Here is a 21,862-nt window from a genome sequence, read left to right on the forward strand (position 1 = left end):
TTGTGCCTAATTAAAGGTTGAAAGTATCATTTGGATTTCAATAGTTGTTCATGAATAAGCTGAAACTAATTTCTCAATTTATGTGGCAATGCTTTCATGGTCATGGTGCACATAGTAGAAATGATTCTATGGTTCAAATTATAGGACATTCATGTCATTCGCAAATTTGATTTCATTTGGAGAGCAACCCTAGCTTCACATTTGTTGAATACAACCTAGGCACCTTAAACTTGCTCATATGTTGGACATACCCTACAATTAAGGGATTGCATCTTGAGCATGAAGCGCATCAAGATCTTGTTGTGATTTCAAAGCTACACCACACTTGGCATACATGTTAGTCAAGATCTTGTTGTGATTTCAAAGCTACACCACACTTGGCGTACATGTTAGTCAAAGCATGGCCAAGTAGTCAACGCTCTCAATATGAAGTTCTAACTGTTGGATGATGTCATGTGTCTTCAAAACTAAGGCATAGGTGATTGCAATTGGATAGAAGCTTGCCTTGTCTTCCCCTTTCAACAATCATTCAAGCATAGATCATTGCATTTAGATAGAAGCCTTGGCTTTTCATTTGTTGAAAATAGCCTAGTGCTTCATTGTCCTACCCATGTTGGGTGGACATACCTCAAAAGAAATGGAGCCCAAGCCTTAAAGCAAGGACACGAAATTTGTCAAGAATTTGATGTGCTTTCAATAGCACAAAACGCTCAGTAATGCATACTAATCAAAGCAATGCTAAGAAAGACATTGCGTGTAATTTGTAAACATTCCCACGCTACTTTTTTCATGATAGATTTGTTTTCTGAGATCACCACCTTGCATGTTTCGCATGCCTTTAGATTGCAAGCATTGGAGATTGCATTTGGCAAGAAGCCCTCATTTTAATATTGTTGAAAATGACCAAGAGCTTCCTAGCCTTGCCATATCCTTGAATAATTGTAGTTCAAAGATTTCATAGGGACATAGTGCTTGTAAACAGCTTGTGATTTTAAAACTATAGCATACTTGGCATATATCTCAATCAAAGCATTGCCAAGAATGATGACCTTTCAACCCAAGTGACTACCAATATCATCCTTGATTTGGTTGCTCATGTCAATATCTTGCTGCAAGATGCCTTCCAAATGAAAACATGACCTCATCATTGCCCCTCTTGAACACATTTTGCAATTATATGTCCAAGAAATTACCATGCATGCTAACCAATCGGAAAGGGATACAAAAAATGGTCAAAGGAGTGTGGATTTTTGGTGAAGAGGCATGTCCTATAGGGAAGAGCCATAACAAGTCAAGGATAGGGATCCCTTTGAGTGTTTGTTCTTTGAATTTTCATCCATGATGAATTACAAACTAATAAAATGTGATAGAAATCATGGAAGGTGGCAATTGGCAAGCACAAATACATGTTCGATAGCTTATGATTACTTATCTCATTAATCATTTGTTGTACTTGGCATATATGTCAATCCAAGGCATTTCCAAGGATGATGTTATTTTTTTATAGCCCTTGACTACAAAAAAGTTAGATTTGTATTTGCTAACCCTGGTTGTTGCATTGCCCATGTTTGCACATACCTTGCTATAAGTGCAATGCAAGTGGCTACATCTAGGACAAGAATATTGACAAGAAATTATTGTACTTTCGAAAGTACACCACACTTGGCATACATGTTGACCAAAGAATTTTGTTTTCCAATGACCATTGACCATAATCTCATCAAGAATTTGTTTTCCCATGTCAACATCTTGTATGATGCCATGTGCTTAAAATGCAAGCACATGTGGCAAGAAGGAAAAGTGACGAAGAGGTGCATAAGGGAAAAAAATGCTTGGTATGTAAAAGTAAGCTTGACGTAGTTGAGACTACTCAAAGTAGACCAATGAGTCTACATATACTAGAAGAAATAGAAGATCTATAGTCACATATAGAGAACGTATTGAAAGCATGCATCAATGAGACCAATGAGTGCACATATACAAGAAGAAATAGAAGAGCTATAGTCACATGTAGAGAATGGACTAAAGGCGTGCATCAATGTGGTCAAACAACATGAGGAAAACACTTAATGATAGAAGTGGTTAAAAAGAAAAAGGCACATTGGAAAGAATGCATGCCACATATTCTCAAAGCTAGAGAGGTGGTAAAACGGGTTTTCTACATAGAGAGGGAAGAGTAATCATTGCCGAGAAATGGAGTGCATAACGATGCATGATCAAGAGGTTGATACTAAGGTTTGCAATATGAAATTGTAACGGATCCTTTGATTGGATGGAGGTGCTTTTGTAGAAATCATTTTATATCTAGAAGCCCATGAATGTAAGATAAGGAACTTGCCTATAGTCTCATGTTATAGATGGGAGTCACCAGAAGGAAAGAAGCTTCTCAAAATATTAGTAGAGGGTCAAGAGGAGTTGCCATGTTAATAGGGAGGAATTGCATCCATTGTACACAGTGTGAAGAGATGAGTCCCATCAAAGTTTGGATAGTGGGTTTTCATTCTCTTTGTATTGCCATTTTAACATGAGAAAATCATTTAGGAGAATTAGATATTAGTTATTATGACAATAATGAAACTATCCTTCTATCTTACATTCAGAGCTTGACATCATCTCCATGTCTTACTTTATCATGTTACAAACAAACAACCTCTTTATGGATTTCAACACCTAGGGATTTTCCTTGCCTAAAGCTTGGACTGCAAGAGAACATCCATTTTCATTAAAGGCCTTCTCTAACCGGTTGGTATCCATTTGAGATATTGTATTTCTTGACCTCTTGACAAGAGTGAATTTGGCTTTGTCGACTTCTTGGGAGAAACCCTAGGTTGACCTATGATTTGATTTTAGTAATTCAACATCAGTTTAAGTAATCCAACTTAGGCTGGCCTATGATTCGACTTAAGTAATCCAACATCAACTTAGACCTTTTGTCTTGGTTGTGCACTGCATTTCCTTCTCCATATGTAAGTGAGTGAATAAAATCTGGACTCCTCTTAACTTTCAAGGCCCTGAAAAAGTGTGCTTGATTAGTAGTCTTTGGTTGAAGGCAACTAGTTGAAGGTAGGTCTCTCTAGATAAAAGATGTACCTTTCTAACCTCCCCAAGTGAGTCATCAACAAATATGCTTTAACTTCTAGCCACCTTTTGTGCTCTGCCTTGAAGTCAACCCTTCCTTTTTCTTAGTGCTTACCCAATCTACTTCATCTTCCAGATGCTTCAGGCACTCCTCACGGGCCCTTTTCACTCTAGTGCATGCACTTTTCATTTCTTTTTGAATACCCTTGGCAAAGTTGTCTCAAGATTTGGGGTTAGCCTCTTTGACATCTCTATTCAACTTTCTCAAAGCTTTTTTTGTCAAGGTTTTGAAGAGATGATGCTTGAAGAGGTGCACGCTCGTGATGAGTAGTTTCTTTGACCCTTTAAGGTGTTGTCCTTCCCCTTTGACTTTTCTAATCTTAGTGTATAGTGGTATGTGGTCTGACAAGCATTGAGAGCTCACCACCTTTATCTCAAGAAGCAATGGAATCCATCAGCTTGATGAGAACAATAGCATCTGTGAAGCCGAGATGTCCTACAGGCATATTGCAGAATGGTATACATAAAGCTGGGCATGTTATTCCATGGCCCAACCTCCCACATGTCTATTAGAGCCTATTTCTCACAAAGGCTCTATCATATTTTTTTTCGACCATGTCCGTAGGCTTGAGAAGCCTATCCTATCCCTTCTCTTCTCTACCATATCAATCTCCTAGTAGAAGACATTCCCGTTCAATCGGAGTGTATGAGGTGCACCCACAATTCGGCTCTTTCATTGGCAGTGCATGGGACATATATGTTAACAATGTTAATTGGTTACCCCCTTGACTCTCCCTCCCAGAGCTCTCCCAGATGGGTGATTTAGGACTACCTTAGGCTCAAGGTCCTTGTCCACAACAGTGAGAATGCCATTGTAACCATCAACTCCCTCCTCGTACGGTGTAGAAAATCATCTTCTTCCCCATCGCTTGCTTTCTCTTATTGTAGTCATCAATGTGCTGCTCTTGGATGGCCCAATAGATGACTTCCTAAACTTTTTTGATTTCCTCCCAGAAAAGGGTGTTCTTCTTTCAGGTTTTTAGGCCGTTCACATTCCATGACTGGATCACAATTCCCTCCATCATTGAGAAAGGGTACAAACTACTCCACCTCGAGGAACTCTTCCTCCATAGTCTTTTTCCTATTTTCCTCCTCCATTGGTATTTTCTCAACATCAATTTGGGAGCTTACCAACTCAAATGTCCTGAGGTTCTCACATTTAGTATCTCGCAGCACGTCAAACATATTGTTGTGCAAGAATAGGGGTTTTGGGGTGATGGTATCCTTCATCCTTCTTCCTAAAAAATGGGTGAGAGCACAATCTTTTGAACCACTTGGGTTGTTGTTTTATGTTGAGAAGCGGACAAGAAGCGGTAACTAGGGTTGGTCTTTCCACTATTGTAATGTGCTTGTGTACGCTTCTCGAACTTCTCGAAGGCTTTCGTGCTAACTTTGGGCTGCTCATCCTTTCTAGATTGCTCTATGTTTTTCAATGGTGTTATCTTGCTTGTAGTGGTTGTTAGGAGTGTTGCTTGCTCAACTCTTTCCCAATCCAAGGACATGTTGCCATGACCATAGTAGCAGGACACGACCTTACAAAATCTGTGAACTTGTTACACATAAAGCATGCACCAAAAAAGGTTGAGGTTTGAGGAGGCAAGCTATTTTTTATGTGAGCATGGACATGTGGGATTAATGGCACATATCAATCTAGGGTGTCGATATCAATCAAGCTATGTAGATCTTATAATAATAAATAGTACCTAAGATTAGTTTAGCCCTGTGACATGACTGCACATCAAAAGTTGACATGGACACATATATGTCATGAAAACAAGCAACATGAGGAGATTGTTAGTAGGGTTGTTGCAAAACCTGATGACCTAGAAGAGAAGGAGGACGAGAAGGTGGGGATTGAGCAGGGTGCAGAAGAGGCCAACAAAGGGGAGGGAATCTTTGTAGAATATTGATTGAATTTCTTTTCAAGAAAGTATGTCCCCACGATTTCATAAAATTGTCAAAAAGCGGAATCCCGTACAGATGCCTTTGTGAAGATTAAGGTGCAGCTTGCTCTTAGCTGCTCATGCATGGTCCACGTGTGCAGTTTAGCAGTCTTCTCTCTCTCTCTCTCTCTCTCTCTCTCTCTCTCTCTCTCTCTCTCTCTCTCTCTCTCTCTCTCTCTCTCTCTCTCTCACACACACACACACACACACACACACACACACAATGGTCGATGCTCATCCTATAAGCGTGATCGTTATCATGCATAGAGAGCGACGACAAATCCACAGAAAAATCCTTTGATCGGCTCTCTCTCTCTCTCTCTCTCTCTCTCTCTCTCTCTCTCTCTCTCTCTCTCTCCGATGTACGCAACATATCCTCTTAGCGTCACTGATGGGGAGGGAAGAAGCAATATGCCTTTCTCTAGATTGAGTTTGCCTTTTCTCTCACCACCTTCCCCATTCACCTACGGTCTCACCTGAAGCCCCGGAGGATGCTTGTTGTACTCATTTCTGCACACGTGCGCAGGGAAGAGATGGGGGTGGGCACTGTAGGGGTAGGGGAGGAGATGGGCAGGGAGGAGATGCAGAAGGTGGGCATAGGCAGGGCCTCGATAGGGTGGCGCTAAGGTAGCTGTAGGGGAGAGAGAACCTTGCATACTATTGATTTTATTTCAACGTACACCAATATGTATGTACACCAGAAGTATGTGGAAACGATTTTAGGCAATGGCCTCTCAGAGGTTGTGTGCCATTGACAGGGAGGCTTCTGCAGACGCTCACACAACAATTGGGATGCATCGGAGGGATCCCCATAGGCGGAGCGAGCTGTAACAGAGGGTTGCAGAGGTCACGAGGGAGGAATATATTTCTTTAACATAAGCAGGGCCTGGTGTTGCAGCATGGGGAATCCAATCAGATGGCTTAGGCCAGCAGTTGTAGGGTCATTCACACGTTCCGGTGAGGGTTCGAGTCTAAGCATCTCCCTTTTGATGGATAACTCACCGAATGGCATCTGGACAGATTTCAGCCAATAAATTGAAGAACCTACCAGTGTGTACCTACCTAGAATATTCATGAATTGAAGGTTGCGGGAAAAGTTCCGAGGGACCTTACGGATCAAGATGAGATTTAAGCTCAAGATGTGGGACGAGAGAGATATCCAAAAACCGTAAATTTTCTACTGTATGAAATTAGGAAATGAAACGACAGCGTTTCGACTTCCCTCGGAAGGACACCAGCGTAAAACCCCACAGACGCGCACACAAGCGATCCTCTCTTCTGTTCTGCAGAATGGGGAAGTTGGAGGCCTCCTTGCTCTTCGTCTTCCTGGTTGCCTGCACAGCAATCCCTTCCGTCGTCAACGCCCAACTCAATTGCGACAAAGCCCACGTGGGCCTCGCCAAGCAGGACTGCATGAACGCCATCAATATGGTTACCGAGGATGTTTTCACACTCCAGCCCGGCCACTTCATGCAAGAGGTCTTTGGGTCATGTAAGGCCAAAGTGTCCAACAACGGTTGGGAGGCGAAGAAGTTCTACCGTGACAGCGTCACCCTCGAGTTTAATGACATCCTTCTCGAATGTGTCTACTACAATTCCCACCCAGGTGCAGTGTTGAGTGGCAACAATATCTTCTACTCACTTATGCCTATTTCTCGCCCCTGAGATGATCAAGGGTAGCATGGTAACAATGCTTCTATATTATGGACATTAATGCAAATGAGGTTAATATAATGCTTCTATATTGTGGACATGAAGGCAAACAGGATTAGCCACAATGCTTGTCTATTATGGACATGAATGCAATTGGCATCAACAACATTGCTTGTCTATCATGGACATGAATGTAATTGGGAGTATCTTGACTTGCCCCTCTCCAAAAGTCCTTTCTCTGTATCTTTTTTCTTCTAATCCGTTGCCATAGGAGTTTTGAATGATAAAGATTTCTTAAAAAATACAGCTATATTGTTGGGTAATGAACTTGGGTCGTTATGCACACATGCAACCACCTTAACGACTAAATTACAATCCCATTTGGCATGATTAGGGTATTTTTCTTGTTTCTTGGCCCTATGTTACATGAGAATTTTGGAAGTGCAGAACTGTATCGCTCCATTGCTAATTAGAGCTACATTGGAGATGCTTGTTCTCCCCTATTGTCATGTGTTAATAATATGTATAGCTCTTTTCCATAATTAATACTTTATCTTATTGCCCATTAGAAATTAGAGATGCATTCATACTACATAAACCATGAGATTTTGAATTGAAGCAAGATTACCATCATGCATATTTAGAGCAGTTAGCCCAAAGACTATTTTTTGAAAGTTGAAAGGAGAGCGATGCCACGTTAGCGAAAAGACGCAAATGAGATCGAGACTTTAGATCGTGACTTTTCTTTCTTCCACTTTCTCACTCTTTCTTTGCACCCGACGTCAGTTTCTTCTGCTTTATTCAACCTGCTCTTCTCACAATCTATTCTGCTCTGAAGTAAAGGCAGGTACAATTCTCTCTCTCTCTCTCTCTCTCTCTCTCTCTCTCTCTCTCTCTCTCTCTCTCTCTCTCTCTCGTGAGATGAGTACAGATGCTTTGTGTGTGGACGAAGGAGAAGGAGGTATGGTGGATAAGTGTTATGAGGAAGAATTGGTGAGCAAGCTGGATGCAATGTTCCCTGGCTACGCTGATGCCTATTTCGGGGAAGAAGAGATGCTCGAAACCGGAAGTGGTGCTAGTCATGCCCTGTTGGATAGGGAGTTGTTGGCCTGCGAGCCGTACTTAAATGGTGAGTATTGTACCAATGAAGAAAGCGAAGAGGAATACCAAGCGGATCGGGTTGACGTCTATTCCCCGCATGACGGGGCGAAGCAAGTGCTGGCAGAACTGAATGGACTGATGCTTGTGCCAGAAAATGGAAATTGGCAAGAATGAGGCCTCCGGTGACGCTAGTAGGGTGGATGTGAAATTTTGCGGTATTCTTGGTAAACCAGGCTTTGGGAATTTGGTGGCCAGCGGGCCATACGAAATGGGCAGCAATGAAATGCATGAAGAGGCGGAAGAGAAACACCAGGTAGACCTTGTTGCCTCCTACTTCCCACGTGATGGGGAAAGGGCGAAATATGCGTCGCAAGGTGAACTACAGCTGGCTGCCTCCTTTGTGCCCGAGAACCGGGCTGTGGAGATCATTGGCGTTATGCCTCGGGCATGCGAGGAGTTGAGGTTGGGCAACCCGTCAAGTCAGGATGAGACGGTGAACTTGGAGCGTTGCATGGATGTCGTGATGCTAGGACGCGACCTGAATGTAAGGGATGCGGGCCAGGAAGGGCCAGTTGATACGCGTATAACCAATCGTATGTCGCTGAGGCGGGGGACCTGTTTGATGCCGAGCCAGCAATGAAATGCATGAAGAGGCGGAAGAGAAACACCAGGTAGACCTTGCTGCCTCCTACTTCCCACGTGAAGGGGAAAGGGCGAAATATGCGTCGCAAGTTGAACTAGAGCTGGCTGCCTCCTTTGTGCCCGAGAACGGGGCTGTGGAGATCATTGGCGTTATGCCTCGGGCATGCGAGGAGTTGAGGTTGGGCAGCCCGTCAAGTCAGGATGAGACGGTGAACCTAGAGCGTTGCATGGATGTCGTGATGCTAGGACGCGACCTAAATGTAAGGGATGCGGGCCAGGAAGGGCTAGTTGATACGCGTATAACCAATCGTATGTCGCTGAGGTGGGGGACGTGCTTGATGCCGAACCCATCCACCGATGGTAGTTATAGTACAGGTACGAGTAGCCTTGACCTAAGGATGGTCGGGGATGCAGGAATGCCAGCTATGAGCAAACTGGTTTGGGGCACGTTTGGTAAAGAGAGTTGTGGGGATGCTTGGAAATGGTGGTCAGATTCCCCGCATTCGGGTGGAATGAGCAGTGAGTTGCCAAAGGTGATGGGTGTGATTCTGATGCGAACGGACATTGATGTGCAAGAAACATCGGGACAAGATTGGGGGCATGACCTAACAGTAATGCACAGTGATCGGACCTCAGCTGGGGTTATGGAGATTCGACGGAGAATGTTTTCGAAGCGGTCTTGTGGGTTGTTTGCGGGACGTAAGCTATGTGGGGCGGATCCACAGAGGTCAGTCGCCATAAGGATACAACTCGGTTGGAAGAAACAGGCCCTATCGGGGACGAACTTGTATGGAACTCAAGAGGACACGAATAGCCAGTTCTCGACTATGGTACCCTCGACGAGGGACCCGTTGGCTAGAGATGCGCGAAGCTTGGTTGAGTGCAACTGGAGTCTCCGAGCCTGGTCGGATGGGCCAGACATGATGCTTTTAGAGGGCTGGATGCTCACTCTCTCAAGGTGTCCTGCAAGACAGCGCGCGACATTATTACTGGCCGAAATAGCATTGACTACCGTAGTCCGGGTTAGAGAGTCAAGCGAGATACGGGAACATAACAGAATTTCAGCCGAATTTTTAGGGCAATTAGCCCAAAGACTATTTTTTGAAAGCTGAAAGGAGAGCTATGCCACGTTAGCGAAAAGACACAAATGAGATCGCGACTTTAGATTGTGACTTTTCTTTCTCACTCTTTCTCTGCACCTGACGTCAGTTTCTTCTGCTTTATTCAACCTGCTCTTCTTGCGATCTATTCTGCTCTGAAGTAAAGCCAGGTACAATTCTCTCTCTCTCTCTCTCTCTCTCTCTCTCTCTCTCTCTCTCTCTCTCTCTCTCTCTCTCTCGTTCTCGTGAGATGAGTACGGATGCTTTGTGTGTGGGTGAAGGAGAAGGAAGTATGGTGGATAAGTGATATGAGGAAGAAATGGGCGAGGAAGAATTGGTGAGCAAGCTGGATGCAATGTTCCCTGGCTACGTTGATGCCTATTTCGGGGAAGAGATGTAGAAACTGGAAGTGGTGCTAGTCATGCCCTGTTGGATGGGGAGTTGTTGGCCTGCGAGTCGTGCGAGCCGTACTTAAATGGTGAGTATTGTACCAATGAAGAAAGCGAAGAGGAATACCAAGCGGATCGGGTTGATGTCTATTCCCCGCATGACGGGGCGAAGCAAGTGCTGGCAGGACTGAATGGACTGATGCTTCTGCCAAAAATGGAAATTGGCAAGATGTAAGGCTGGATGAGGCCTCCGGTGATGCCAACAGGGTGGATGTGAAATTTTGCGGTATTCCTAGTAAACCAAGCTTTGGGAATTTGGTGGCCAGCGGGCCATACGAAATGGGCAGCAATAAAATGCATGAAGAGGCGGAAGAGAAACACCAGGTAGACCTTGTTGCCTCCTACTTCCCACATGATGGGGAAAGGGCGAAATATGCGTCGCAAGGTGAACTACAGCTGGCTGCCTCCTTTGTGCCCGAGAATGGGGCTGTGGAGATCATTGGCGTTATGCCTCGGGCATGCGAGGAGTTGAGGTTGGGCAGCCCGTCAAGTCAGGATGAGACGGTGAACTTGGAGCGTTGCATGGATGTCGTGATGCTAGGACGCGACCTGAATGTAAGGGATGCGGGCCAGGAAAGGCCAGTTGATACGCGTATAACCAATCGTATGTCGCTGAGGCGGGGGACTTGTTTGATGCCAAGGCAGCAATGAAATGCATGAAGAGGCGGAAGAGAAACACCAGGTAGACCTTGCTGCCTCCTACTTCCCACGTGAAGGGGAAGGGGCGAAATATGCGTCGCAAGTTGAACTATAGCTGGCTGCCTCCTTTGTGCCCGAGAACGGGGCTGTGGAGATCATTGGCGTTATGCCTCGGGCATGCGAGGAGTTGAGGTTGGGCAGCCCGTCAAGTCAGGATGAGACGGTGAACCTAGAGCGTTGCATGGATGTCGTGATGCTAGGACGCGACCTAAATGTAAGGGATGCGGGCCAGGAAGGGCTAGTTGATACGCGTATAACCAATGGTATGTCGCTGAGGTGGGGGACATGCTTGATGCCGAACCCATCCACCGATGGTAGTTATAGTACAGGTACGAGTAGCCTTGACCTAAGGATGGTCGGGGATGCAGGAATGCCAGCTATGAGCAAACTGGTTTGGGGCACGTTTGGTAAAGAGAGTTGTGGGGATGCTTGGAAATGGTGGTCAGATTCCCCGCATTCGGGTGGAATGAGCAGTGAGTTGCCAGAGGTGATGGGTGTTATTCTGATGCGAACGGACATTGATGTGCAAGAAACAGCGGGACAAGATTGGGGGCATGACCTAACAGTAATGCACAGTGATCGGACCTCAGCTGGGGTTATGGAGATTCGACGGAGAATGTTTTCGAAGCGGTCTTGTGGGTTGTTTGCGGGACCTAAGCTATGTGGGGCGGATCCACAGAGGTCAGTCGCCATAAGGATACAACTCGGTTGGAAGAAGCAGGCCCTATCGGGGACGAACTTGTATGGAACTGAAGAGCACACGAATAGCCAGTTCTCGACTATGGAAGTGGTGCTAGTCATGCCCTGTTGGATGGGGAGTTGTTGGCCTGCGAGCCGTGCGAGCCGTACTTAACTGGTGAGTATTGTGCCAATAAAGAAAGCGAAGAGGAATACCAAGCGGATCGGGTTGATGTCTATTCCCCGCATGACGGGGGCGAAGCAAGTGCTGGCAGGACTGAATGGACTGATGCTTGTGCCAGAAAATGGAAATTGGCAAGATGTAAGGCTGGATGAGGCCTCCGGTGATGCCAACAGGGTGGATGTGAAATTTTGCGGTATTCCTGGTAAACCAAGCTTTGGGAATTTTGATGCCAGCGAGCCATACGAAATGGGCAGCAATGAAATGCATGAAGAGGCGGAAGAGAAACACCAGGTAGACCTTGCTGCCTCCTACTTCCCACGTGATGGGGAAAGGGCGAAATATGCGTCGCAAGGTGAACTACAGCTGGCTGCCTCCTTTGTGCCCGAGAACGGGGCTGTGGAGATCATTGGCGTTATGCCTCGGGCATGCGAGGAGTTGAGGTTGGGCAGCCCGTCAAGTCAGGATGAGACGGTGAACTTGGAGCGTTGCATGGATGTCGTGATGCTAGGACGCGACCTGAATGTAAGTGATGCGGGCCAGGAAGGGCCAGTTGATACGCGTATACCCAATCGTATGTTGCTGAGGCGGGGGACCTGTTTGATGTCAAGGCAGCAATGAAATGCATGAAGAGGCGGAAGAGAAACACCAGGTAGACCTTGCTGCCTCCTACTTCCCACGTGAAGGGGAAAGGGCGAAATATGCGTCGCAAGTTGAACTATAGCTGGCTGCCTCCTTTGTGCCCGAGAACGGGGCTGTGGAGATCATTGGCGTTATGCCTCGGGCATGCGAGGAGTTGAGGTTGGGCAGCCCGTCAAGTCAGGATGAGACGGTGAACCTAGAGCGTTGCATGGATGTCGTGATGCTAGGACGCGACCTAAATGTAAGGGATGCGGGCCAGGAAGGGCTAGTTGATACGCGTATAACCAATGGTATGTCGCTGAGGTGGGGGACATGCTTGATGCCGAATCCATCCACCGATGGTAGTTATAGTACAGGTACGAGTAGCCTTGACCTAAGGATGGTCAGGGATGCAGGAATGCCAGCTATGAGCAAACTGGTTTGGGGCACGTTTGGTAAAGAGAGTTGTGGGGATGCTTGGAAATGGTGGTCAGATTCCCCGCATTCGGGTGGAATGAGCAGTGAGTTGCCAGAGGTGATGGGTGTGATTCTGATGTGAACGGACATTGATGTGCAAGAAACAGCGGGACAAGATTGGGGGCATGACCTAACAGTAATGCACAGTGATCGGACCTCAGCTGGGGTTATGGAGATTTGACGGAGAATGTTTTCGAAGCGGTCTTGTGGGTTGTTTGCGGGACCTAAGCTATGTGGGGCGGATCCACAGAGGTCAGTCGCCATAAGGATACAACTCGGTTGGAAGAAGCAGGCCCTATCGGGACGAACTTGTATGGAACTGAAGAGGACACGAATAGCCAGTTCTCGACTATGGTACCCTCGACGAGGGACCCGTTGGCTAGAGATGCGCGAAGCTTGGTTGAGTGCAACTGGAGTCTCCGAGCCTGGTCGGATGGGCCAGACATGATGCTTTTAGAGGGCTGGATGCCCACTCTCTCAAGGTGTCCTGCGAGACAGCGCGCGACATTATTACTGGCCCAAATAGCATTGACTACCGTAGTCCGGGTTAGAGAGTCAAGCGAGATACGGGAACATAACAGAATTTGGGCCGAATTTTTAGGGCAGTTAGCCCAAAGACTATGTTTTGAAAGCTGAAAGGAGAGCTATGCCACGTTAGCGAAAAGACACAAATGAGATCGCGACTTTAGATTGTGACTTTTCTTTCTGACTCTTTCTCTGCACCTGACGCGAGTTTCTTCTGCTTTATTCAACCTGCTCTTCTCGCAATCTATTCTGCTCTGAAGTAAAGGCAGGTACAATTCTCTCTCTCTCTCTCTCTCTCTCTCTCTCTCTCTCTCTCTCTCTCTCTCTCTCTCTCTCTCTCTCTCTCTCGTGAGATGAGTACGGATGCTTTGTGTGTGGATGAAGGAGAAGGAAGTATGGTGGATAAGTGTTATGAGGAAGAAATGGGCGAGGAAGAATTGGTGAGCAAGCTGGATGCAATGTTCCCAGGCTACGTTGATGCCTATTTCGGGGAAGAGATGTAGAAACTGGAAGTGGTGCTAGTCATGCCCTGTTGGATGGCGAGTTGTTGGCCTGCGAGCCGTGCGAGCCGTACTTAAATGGTGAGTATTGTACCAATGAAGAAAGCGAAGAGGAATACCAAGCGGATCGGGTTGATGTCTATTCCCCGCATGACGGGGGCGAAGCAAGTGCTGGCAGGACTGAATGGACTGTTGCTTGTGCCAGAAAATGGAAATTGGCAAGATGTAAGGCTGGATGAGGCCTCCGGTGATGCCAACAGGGTGGATGTGAAATTTTGCGGTATTCCTGGTAAACCAAGCTTTGGGAATTTGGTGGCCAGCGGGCCATACGAAATGGGCAGCAATGAAATGCATGACGAGGCGGAAGAGAAACACCAGGTAGACCTTGCTGCCTCCTACTTCCCACGTGATGGGGAAAGGGCGAAATATGCGTCGCAAGGTGAACTACAGCTGGCTGCCTCCTTTGTGTCCGAGAACGGGGCTGTGGAGATCATTGGCGTTATGCCTCGGGCATGCGAGGAGTTGAGGTTGGGCAGCCCGTCAAGTCAGGATGAGACGGTGAACTTGGAGCGTTGCATGGATGTCGTGATGCTAGGACGCCACCTGAATGTAAGTGATGCGGGCCAGGAAGGGCCAGTTGATACGCGTATACCCAATCGTATGTCGCTGAGGTGGGGGACCTGTTTGATGCCGAGGCAGCAATGAAATGCATGAAGAGGCGGAAGAGAAACACCAGGTAGACCTTGCTGCCTCCTACTTCCCACGTGAAGGGGAAGGGGCGAAATATGCGTCGCAAGTTGAACTATAGCTGGCTGCCTCCTTTGTGCCCGAGAACGGGGCTGTGGAGATCATTGGCGTTATGCCTCGGGCATGCGAGGAGTTGAGGTTGGGCAGCCCGTCAAGTCAGGATGAGACGGTGAACCTAGAGCGTTGCATGGATGTCGTGATGCTAGGACGCGACCTAAATGTAAGGGATGCGGGCCAGGAAGGGCTAGTTGATACGCGTATAACCAATGGTATGTCGCTGAGGTGGGGGACATGCTTGATGCCGAACCCATCCACCGATGGTAGTTATAGTACAGGTACGAGTAGCCTTGACCTAAGGATGGTCGGGGATGCAGGAATGCCAGCTATGAGCAAACTGGTTTGGGGCACGTTTGGTAAAGAGAGTTGTGGGGATGCTTGGAAATGGTGGTCAGATTCCCCGCATTCGGGTGGAATGAGCAGTGAGTTGCCAGAGGTGATGGGTGTGATTCTGATGCGAACGGACATTGATGTGCAAGAAACAGCGGGACAAGATTGGGGGCATGACCTAACAGTAATGCACAGTGATCGGACCTCAGCTGGGGTTATGGAGATTCGACGGAGAATGTTTTCGAAGCAGTCTTGTGGGTTGTTTGCGGGACCTAAGCTATGTGGGGCGGATCCACAGAGGTCAGTCGCCATAAGGATACAACTCGGTTGGAAGAAGCAGGTCCTATCGGGGACGAACTTGTATGGAACTGAAGAGGACACGAATAGCCAGTTCTCGACTATGGTACCCTCGACGAGGGACCCGTTGGCTAGAGATGCGCGAAGCTTGGTTGAGTGCAGCTGGAGTCTCCGAGCCTGGTCGGATGGGCCAGACATGATGCTTTTAGAGGGCTGGATGCCCACTCTCTCATGTCCTGCGAGACAGCGCGCGACATTATTACTGGCCCAAATAGCATTGACTACCGTAGTCCGGGTTAGAGAGTCAAGCGAGTTACGGGAACATAACAGAATTTGGGCCGAATTTTTTCTCAAAAATGTAAGGGCGGCAGCACTGAGGCTGGCATGGAAAGATGGGGGTCTCAGACCTGCCTGACTAGGGATGCAGACGGTCGGGAAACTGTTTGTTGCACCCTGAGCGGAGGCACTGTGGTGCTGATTGAAATGGGCGCCGATCGAAGTCACGGAAGGCGGCCAGGGCAGCCTGATTGCTGGACTAATGAGTCCCCTAACTGGTTAGTCAATGGAGCCAAAAAGGGCCCGCTGATGGTGAAGACATGCAAAGCCGTTGGCAGGCATGAAGGGAAGGATAACAGAGGTCTCGTCGTTATGATGACTGACCCTCGAACTCAATTGATAGGGAAGGTGAATGCGCACAGTGACTTCATATGGGACCCCGGAGAAGGTGCCCAATACTCGGATGCGTTCAATTATGGAACAGCATGCATGCGTGGAGGTGCAGAGATAATAGCACGAGGGAATGCACTTGGCCGGTGCAAGGCTAAGCCAAAAGGATTATGGTCTTTTGCCCGTCTTGATAGACAGGAGGTAAAAAGACGAGTATTGCTCCTAGTGGATCAGAAGGTAATGACTCGAATGCAGGCCACAGATGGCCGATGGATTCCCCCTAGGGAAAAACATGCTGGATGAACAGGAGATGAGCAGGATAAACACGAATCGAGGGGCCTGGTAATCACACGGACTGGTATATATCGGCTGGCGGGCACAGCCAGGCAGCAGGTTATGCTGAACCAGAATGAGACTAGACAGAGAACATCGAGTAGACTGTCTGGGGTAGGAAGACGCATGAACAATCAGAGTGATCGACTTCGAAAGATGCGAAATAGGGCATGGTACCTCCAATTAGGTAGAGTGGGCACACTGAGGATTGTATAGCTTTCTTGATACGGTTGGTGCTCGAAGGGCTTGGTAGTCACGAGCAAGGCACGCAGGTGATAAGCAGCGTAAGGAATGCGACACGGCCAAACGATAAAAATAGGGCTGATTCATACGCAGGTACAAGTCTCGGAGCAGCCTACAGTGGGGTTGCGTCCTTGTCGTCACAGGTTGCGAGTGCAGACATTGAGGAGTCCCACAGTGGGGGCTGTGTGCAGGTGGCAGTCAGAGCCCTGAGCGGGCCAGTTGGAGCCGCAAGCCATCCCAAGGGGGCTGCACCCGGCCCTAGTTTGCTCTTGGGCTCTTGTGGAGCCCTATGTTGCAAAAAGTCGAGATCAGTCAAACTATTTTTGAAAGTGGTTTGGGTCAAATTAGAGGATGTCTTCTTTCCCAAACTGCTCATTGCCAGCTGATTTCTTATTTTGTCTCCAGTATCTTTTTGGAATGGTCATAAATTCATGTTCTGAAATCTCTCGGGAAGGGTGTCCCTTGCAACACGCTAATCATGCGATATGCCTAATCCAGGCAGGAGCCAAGAAGCTCTTGATTGTTTTTGGCAGATGCAAAGTGACGGTCTCTCTCCATATAGTTTGCTAGGGATTGTTGTTCATAGATTCATGTTCTGAAATCTCTCGGGAAGGGTGTCCCTTGCAACACACTAATCATGCGATATGCCCAATCCAGGCAAGAGCCAAGAAGCTCTTGATTGTTTTTGGCAGATGCAAAGTGACTATCTCTCTCCAGATAGTTTGCTAGGGATTGTTGGAAAAAGAGACCGTGTTTGGGAATTCCTTGGTCTACACTGGTGTACTTCTCTCAGAATGCACAAAAAGTGCTTGAGGAGCTTTGTATCCAAGAGGTCATTCTTGCAATGCACTGATTGCAAGATTTTTCTGATAGGAGAATGGCCAGCTAGCACTGGGCTGTTTTTAGTGAATATAAAGCGAGGGATCTCTCTAGATGCAATCACCTATGCTTGTAGTTTGCAAGGCACATGGCACTACACAAATGCTGAAATGTGGTGTACTTCAGAAGGAACCACATGATTGCTTGAAGCACTTCGTGTCTCGGATGTCCTGTATTGGAATGCACACTGATTGTGCGATTTTCCCAACAGGGGCAGGGCCAACAAACTCTAAGCATTTTTAGTCCATTGCATTGATTGCACTATTTTCCCAATAGGCGCAGCACTAAGATGCTGGGATGTTTTCATGGATGCAAAATGAGGGTGTCTCTCCAGATGTAATCATCTGAGTTACGCAAGATGCTCATACAGAAAAGTCTCGGATGTCCTATATTGGAATGCACATTGATTGTGGGATTTGCCCAACAGAGGCAGGGCCAGCAAACTGTAAGCATTTTTAGCAATTGCACTGATTGCGCTATTTGCTTGATAGGCGCAGCGCTAAGGTGCCAGGCTTTTTTGGTGGATGCGAAATGAGGGTGTCTCTCCAGATGTAATCTTCTGTGTTACGCAAGATTCTTTGGGATCGCAAAGAAAGGTCAACACTCCAGATGCAATCACTTGCAATTGCATCTTGAAGGCATGTGGTACTAGGCAAAATGTTGATCTATAGGCCTTCACTCCAAATCTGTCAGCATAGCCAACGCACAAACGATTGCCTTCCCCCTAGGCTTCATGCATGAGTGTGAAAGCTCTCCATTGGTTCTGACGACTTAGGATGTCAGGCCAAGCTTTTGCATCAAATGGCGATCTTTTAGTATGTTCTCTTCTCACTGCCTCTCATAATCTGTTAAAGGAGCTTCTAGTAGCTCCTCAAGAGCAGATATCATGTGTCCAGAACCTCTTTTAAGCTAAAACAAGCCTGACTTTGTGTCTGAGCAAAAGGTCATGAGAGAAACAGACGTGTTACCTTCATCAAGGACATTACCATCAGCATGAGTATTATGTTGTTTTGACGTTATGAGATCACATAATCCAAGCTTATATTCATTGTCAAGACGTTCTGTAACTATAGCTTTGCCAATGTCTTTGATAGCAACAGTGGCCATGCTTCTTAGGTTATGATTGTGATTGCTGGCATCTAGTTGAACATAATTGACGGATGTTGCTTCCAAAACTTCACCTAGAATGTCGCACAATATACTAATCTTCTTATCTCCACCCAAATCCAAAGCTGAATTTCCTTCTGCTGCAAAGAAATCAACACTGAAACTTTGTAGAGCATAGAACCATTGCATTGGGAAACAGGTGGAATCATCATAACATCCAGCCGAGTCCGAGCAGGTAGAGGTTTTTGAGTGCTGAGGAAGAGCAGGTTGTTGGCAGACTGAGGGATATCTATGTGCGTACCATCGCCTTGATTCATATCGCCCACAATGGGGATGTGTTTGATACCATATACATGTGGTAGTGATGTGTGTGAACACACTAGGAATGCCGGGGCATGGCGATCAATCTCACCATCCGGCTTGCGTTTCAACTTGTAAACCCACTTCGTACCAATGGCTGTAACAGACTTGGACACTCCAAGTCAAGAATCAACCGCGACAGCACCAAATAACCACTTCAAAACAAGTCACAGATCACAATAGATGTACACTGGCCCGGCGGAGTTCCGTGCCTAGAGATATTGGCCCCAAAGACTGGCGCCCCTTTTGGTATTTCTTTTTATATTAATCAAATCAAAGTACAAGAGAGTGGCTAGGGTTTCACTCTCAGACTCTGCGTCCAGATGCTCTAAGAAGTGAAGCCCTCACCACTTATTTAAAGATACAAGGGATGCCCAAAAGTAGAGCCCCAAAAGCTTTTAAAATAAAAAGCATCAGTTCTCTCTCTCTCTCTTAGAGAGTCTTTTCTCTTTTTTTATAAAAAAAAGCAAAATTCACGGCGCTCATCATTTTCCAAAAAAGAAAAAATCTTTTTTTTTCAGCCTCCGCGATTTTCGGAAATTAGGGTTTTTGGTAGAAATTAGGGTTTGCAGAAATTAGGGTTTTTGCTATCCGCCATGTCATCACTTTGTGACATACCCCCCTCTTGAAAGCATTGTAATCGACCGCGATTACGCCTGCAAAACCGACAAAAGCCATAAACCGTCTTAGCAGACACTGACTGTTAGTACCTACGTACTAGGAACACACATCTAGCACATGTACAAAATCGACAGTCACATCACACGACATCACAGGACATCACCAGACATCACAGGACATCACATGACATTCAACATTCAATTGGATCTTAGACCATGATTTATCGGCAATGTAGCTAGCAATCACATCTAGGTCCAATCGGGACCTCATCGATGTCCGATTGACTAACCCCTATTGCAACCATGTCTATTCCAGATCAATCAGACCAAAATGCTGCAGTCATTTCGGCTATCAGTTCCTGCACTCACAAGAAGTCAAGAACAAATCAGTATCATTATCAGGAATTCCATTTCATAAAGTCATCCAGCAGAATACTGTCAGCTCTCAGTATCCCTGAAGTGTTACCATATACATGTGGTAGTGATGTGTGTGAACACATTAGGGCCGCCGGGCATTTTTTCCCTCTTTAGGAGGTTTTTTCCCCCGTGCATTGTATATACGCCCATCACTCTAGGGCTATCCATCTTTCCATTGCACACTAAGTAACACACTCTATTGTGTGCCTTGAGCTTCCTTCGTCTTCTCCAAGCTGTGTGTGTTTCTCTGCAACCCTAATTCCAACAATTGGTATCAGAGCAGGTCACGTCCTCCCGGGCTTAGTCGCCAGCTGCTCCAGCACACGCCTGCTCACTTTCTCCGATTTCAGTGAGCTTTGGCGAGCGTTTGCAGGTCGACAAATATTTTGGGTAAGCTCAAAGAGCTTGGTTTGCTCAGAATTTTGATTTGGGCTCATTTCGGCCTCCGTTTCCACTACAGGCATTACTGCACAGGCTATTTCGTCCTTTTGTGCAGAATTTTTGTCAGTGTCGTTTTCTGCATAACAGGTGCCTTACAGTCTTCTACGGTTTGTGCTATATAGCACAGTTTGTTCCCGCTCCGTTTCTCCTATTTTCGGGCAGTTTTCACATCAGGTGCAGCATTAACCATGGCTGACAACAACAACACAGATGTGTTCAAGATGTTTGCTGCTGAGGACAGGTTGGATGGGGACAACTACCCTATGTGGGCTTATATGATGCAACATGTTCTTGTGTCAAAGGGTGTCTGGAACATTGTGCAGGGCATTGATGTACGTCCTGGTTCTGAGGATGTAGGCAATGTTGAGGATGTTGCAGGTCTTGCTGCAAGGATTGCAGCTGTTAGAGTTGTTTTGCCTACGGCAGAACAAGCTCGTTGGGATGTTAAGGATGCGCAAGCTCATGCATTGATTGCGTTGTCCGTGAAGTGCACCATTGTTCCTCACATTCGTTCAGCAAAATCTGCAAAACAGGCTTGGGATATTCTAGTAGGTCTTTATGCAAGCCGCAATGAGGCTAAAATTGCTTTGCTGAGTAAAGAGCTGGAGTCGAAGATTATGCATGAGGAAGATGATATGGACACTTTCCTTGCTAGTGTCAAGGATATGAATGAGCAATTTATTTCTGCAGGTGAAGTCATTTCAGACAGTTCCCTTGTGCAGACTGTTCTTGATGCCTTACCAGATTCCTACCAGACTTTTGCTAGTACTTGGAGACTGATGACCCAAGGAAATCCTGAAGTTGTCAAGTTTGATGCATTATGCACATTGCTGTTGCAAGAGTCACTTTCCAGAAAAAACAGGACTAGGCAGCGTGCAGTTGAACAGGCTTTTATTGCTTCTCAAAGAAAGGGTGGTAACAGCAATGCAGCCACTTCTTATGGTTCTGCTGCGAGTGGCAAAAATTATGTTCCTAATGCTTCTGCTGGCAGTACTTCGTCTGGCAATTTTGGTGATAAGGGCAAAAAGAAGATGCGTTGCCATTATTGTAAAGCCAATGATCACTTGATCAAGTCGTGTCCTAAGTTGAAGGCCAAAGAGGCTAAGAAGAAAGAGGGTGGTTCCATTGCAAATGCTGGTTCCACTACAAAAGCAGCCATTGTTCAGTCTTCTGTGAAAGGAGAGTGTGTTGCTGATGTTGATGCAAAATGGGCTTTTAGCGCAGAGTGCACTTACAATCCTGATGTCCATGATGCATGCTTGTCAGTCGTTGCTGCAGATTCACATGTGTGGTATTTCGACAGTGGTGCTACAAAGCACATTACCTCACATCGTGAATTGCTTACCTCTCTTGAGTCTGTCCCTCATGGGAATTCAGTCACTTGTGCCAACAACGCCTCTTATCCAGTTCAGGGAGTTGGAAAGATTGTGCTTACTGCTGCTAATGGCAGTTCTTTCACACTTGTTGATGCACTTTATGTACCTGGGATCAAGAAGAATCTCTTGTCTGTATCCGCACTTGCTAGACTTGGACTTGTAGTCAAATTTCTGGATGACAGATGTACAGTTCATGATCTCAGTTTTGGTGATGAAATTGTTGCATCTGGCCTTTTGTGCCGTGGGCTGTATAAGCTCACTTTGTATGACAAGTGTAGACAA

The 21,862-nt window shown here is 46.5% G+C and overlaps 5 protein-coding genes and 2 pseudogenes across 5 annotated transcripts; all 7 read left to right on the forward strand.

Annotated features, from left to right (window-relative positions):
- The first annotated feature begins 6,742 nt into the window (after positions 1-6,742).
- On the forward strand, positions 6,743-8,475 carry LOC147436018 (uncharacterized). Its single transcript, XM_086488917.1, has one exon. It carries the CDS (start codon positions 7,990-7,992, stop codon positions 8,473-8,475), a length of 486 nt encoding a protein of 161 aa, XP_086345043.1. The 5' UTR covers positions 6,743-7,989.
- A 1-nt stretch (position 8,476) lies between these two features.
- On the forward strand, positions 8,477-11,578 carry LOC147436019 (uncharacterized). Its single transcript, XM_086488922.1, has 2 exons — positions 8,477-9,273; positions 10,846-11,578. Exons 1-2 carry the CDS (start codon positions 8,477-8,479, stop codon positions 11,576-11,578), a joined length of 1,530 nt encoding a protein of 509 aa, XP_086345048.1.
- LOC147436020 (uncharacterized) lies at positions 9,599-10,831 on the forward strand. Its single transcript, XM_086488921.1, has one exon. It carries the CDS (start codon positions 10,306-10,308, stop codon positions 10,675-10,677), a length of 372 nt encoding a protein of 123 aa, XP_086345047.1. The 5' UTR covers positions 9,599-10,305; the 3' UTR covers positions 10,678-10,831.
- Positions 11,579-11,635: 57 nt separating the features above from the next.
- Positions 11,636-12,328, forward strand: LOC147436021 (uncharacterized). Its single transcript, XM_086488920.1, has one exon. The coding sequence runs from the start codon at positions 11,636-11,638 to the stop codon at positions 12,203-12,205; it is 570 nt and encodes a 189-aa protein (XP_086345046.1). The 3' UTR covers positions 12,206-12,328.
- Positions 12,207-13,130, forward strand: LOC147436022 (uncharacterized; annotated as a pseudogene).
- Positions 13,131-13,553: 423 nt separating this feature from the next.
- LOC147436023 (uncharacterized) lies at positions 13,554-14,523 on the forward strand. The gene has a single exon (XM_086488919.1). The coding sequence runs from the start codon at positions 13,786-13,788 to the stop codon at positions 14,410-14,412; it is 627 nt and encodes a 208-aa protein (XP_086345045.1). The 5' UTR covers positions 13,554-13,785; the 3' UTR covers positions 14,413-14,523.
- On the forward strand, positions 14,414-16,766 carry LOC147436024 (uncharacterized; annotated as a pseudogene).
- Positions 16,767-21,862: the final 5,096 nt, after the last annotated feature.

This window comes from Adiantum capillus-veneris, chromosome 18 (genome assembly GCF_014529385.1).
Source record: "Adiantum capillus-veneris isolate H3 chromosome 18, ASM1452938v2, whole genome shotgun sequence".
Taxonomy (NCBI): Eukaryota; Viridiplantae; Streptophyta; class Polypodiopsida; order Polypodiales; family Pteridaceae; genus Adiantum; species Adiantum capillus-veneris.

Excerpts from the sequence above, each read along its gene's own strand:
- LOC147436018 (XM_086488917.1), top strand. The coding sequence starts at position 7,990 with ATGGAAATTGGCAAGAATGAGGCCTCCGGTGACGCTAGTAGGGTGGAT.
- LOC147436019 (XM_086488922.1), top strand. The coding sequence starts at position 8,477 with ATGCATGAAGAGGCGGAAGAGAAACACCAGGTAGACCTTGCTGCCTCC. Across the intron at positions 9,274-10,845 it reads GGGACGAACTTGTATGGAAC|CGAGGAGTTGAGGTTGGGCA; the intron begins TCAAGAGGACAC and ends GCCTCGGGCATG.
- LOC147436020 (XM_086488921.1), top strand. The coding sequence starts at position 10,306 with ATGGGCAGCAATAAAATGCATGAAGAGGCGGAAGAGAAACACCAGGTA.
- LOC147436021 (XM_086488920.1), top strand. The coding sequence starts at position 11,636 with ATGTCTATTCCCCGCATGACGGGGGCGAAGCAAGTGCTGGCAGGACTG.
- LOC147436023 (XM_086488919.1), top strand. The coding sequence starts at position 13,786 with ATGGTGAGTATTGTACCAATGAAGAAAGCGAAGAGGAATACCAAGCGG.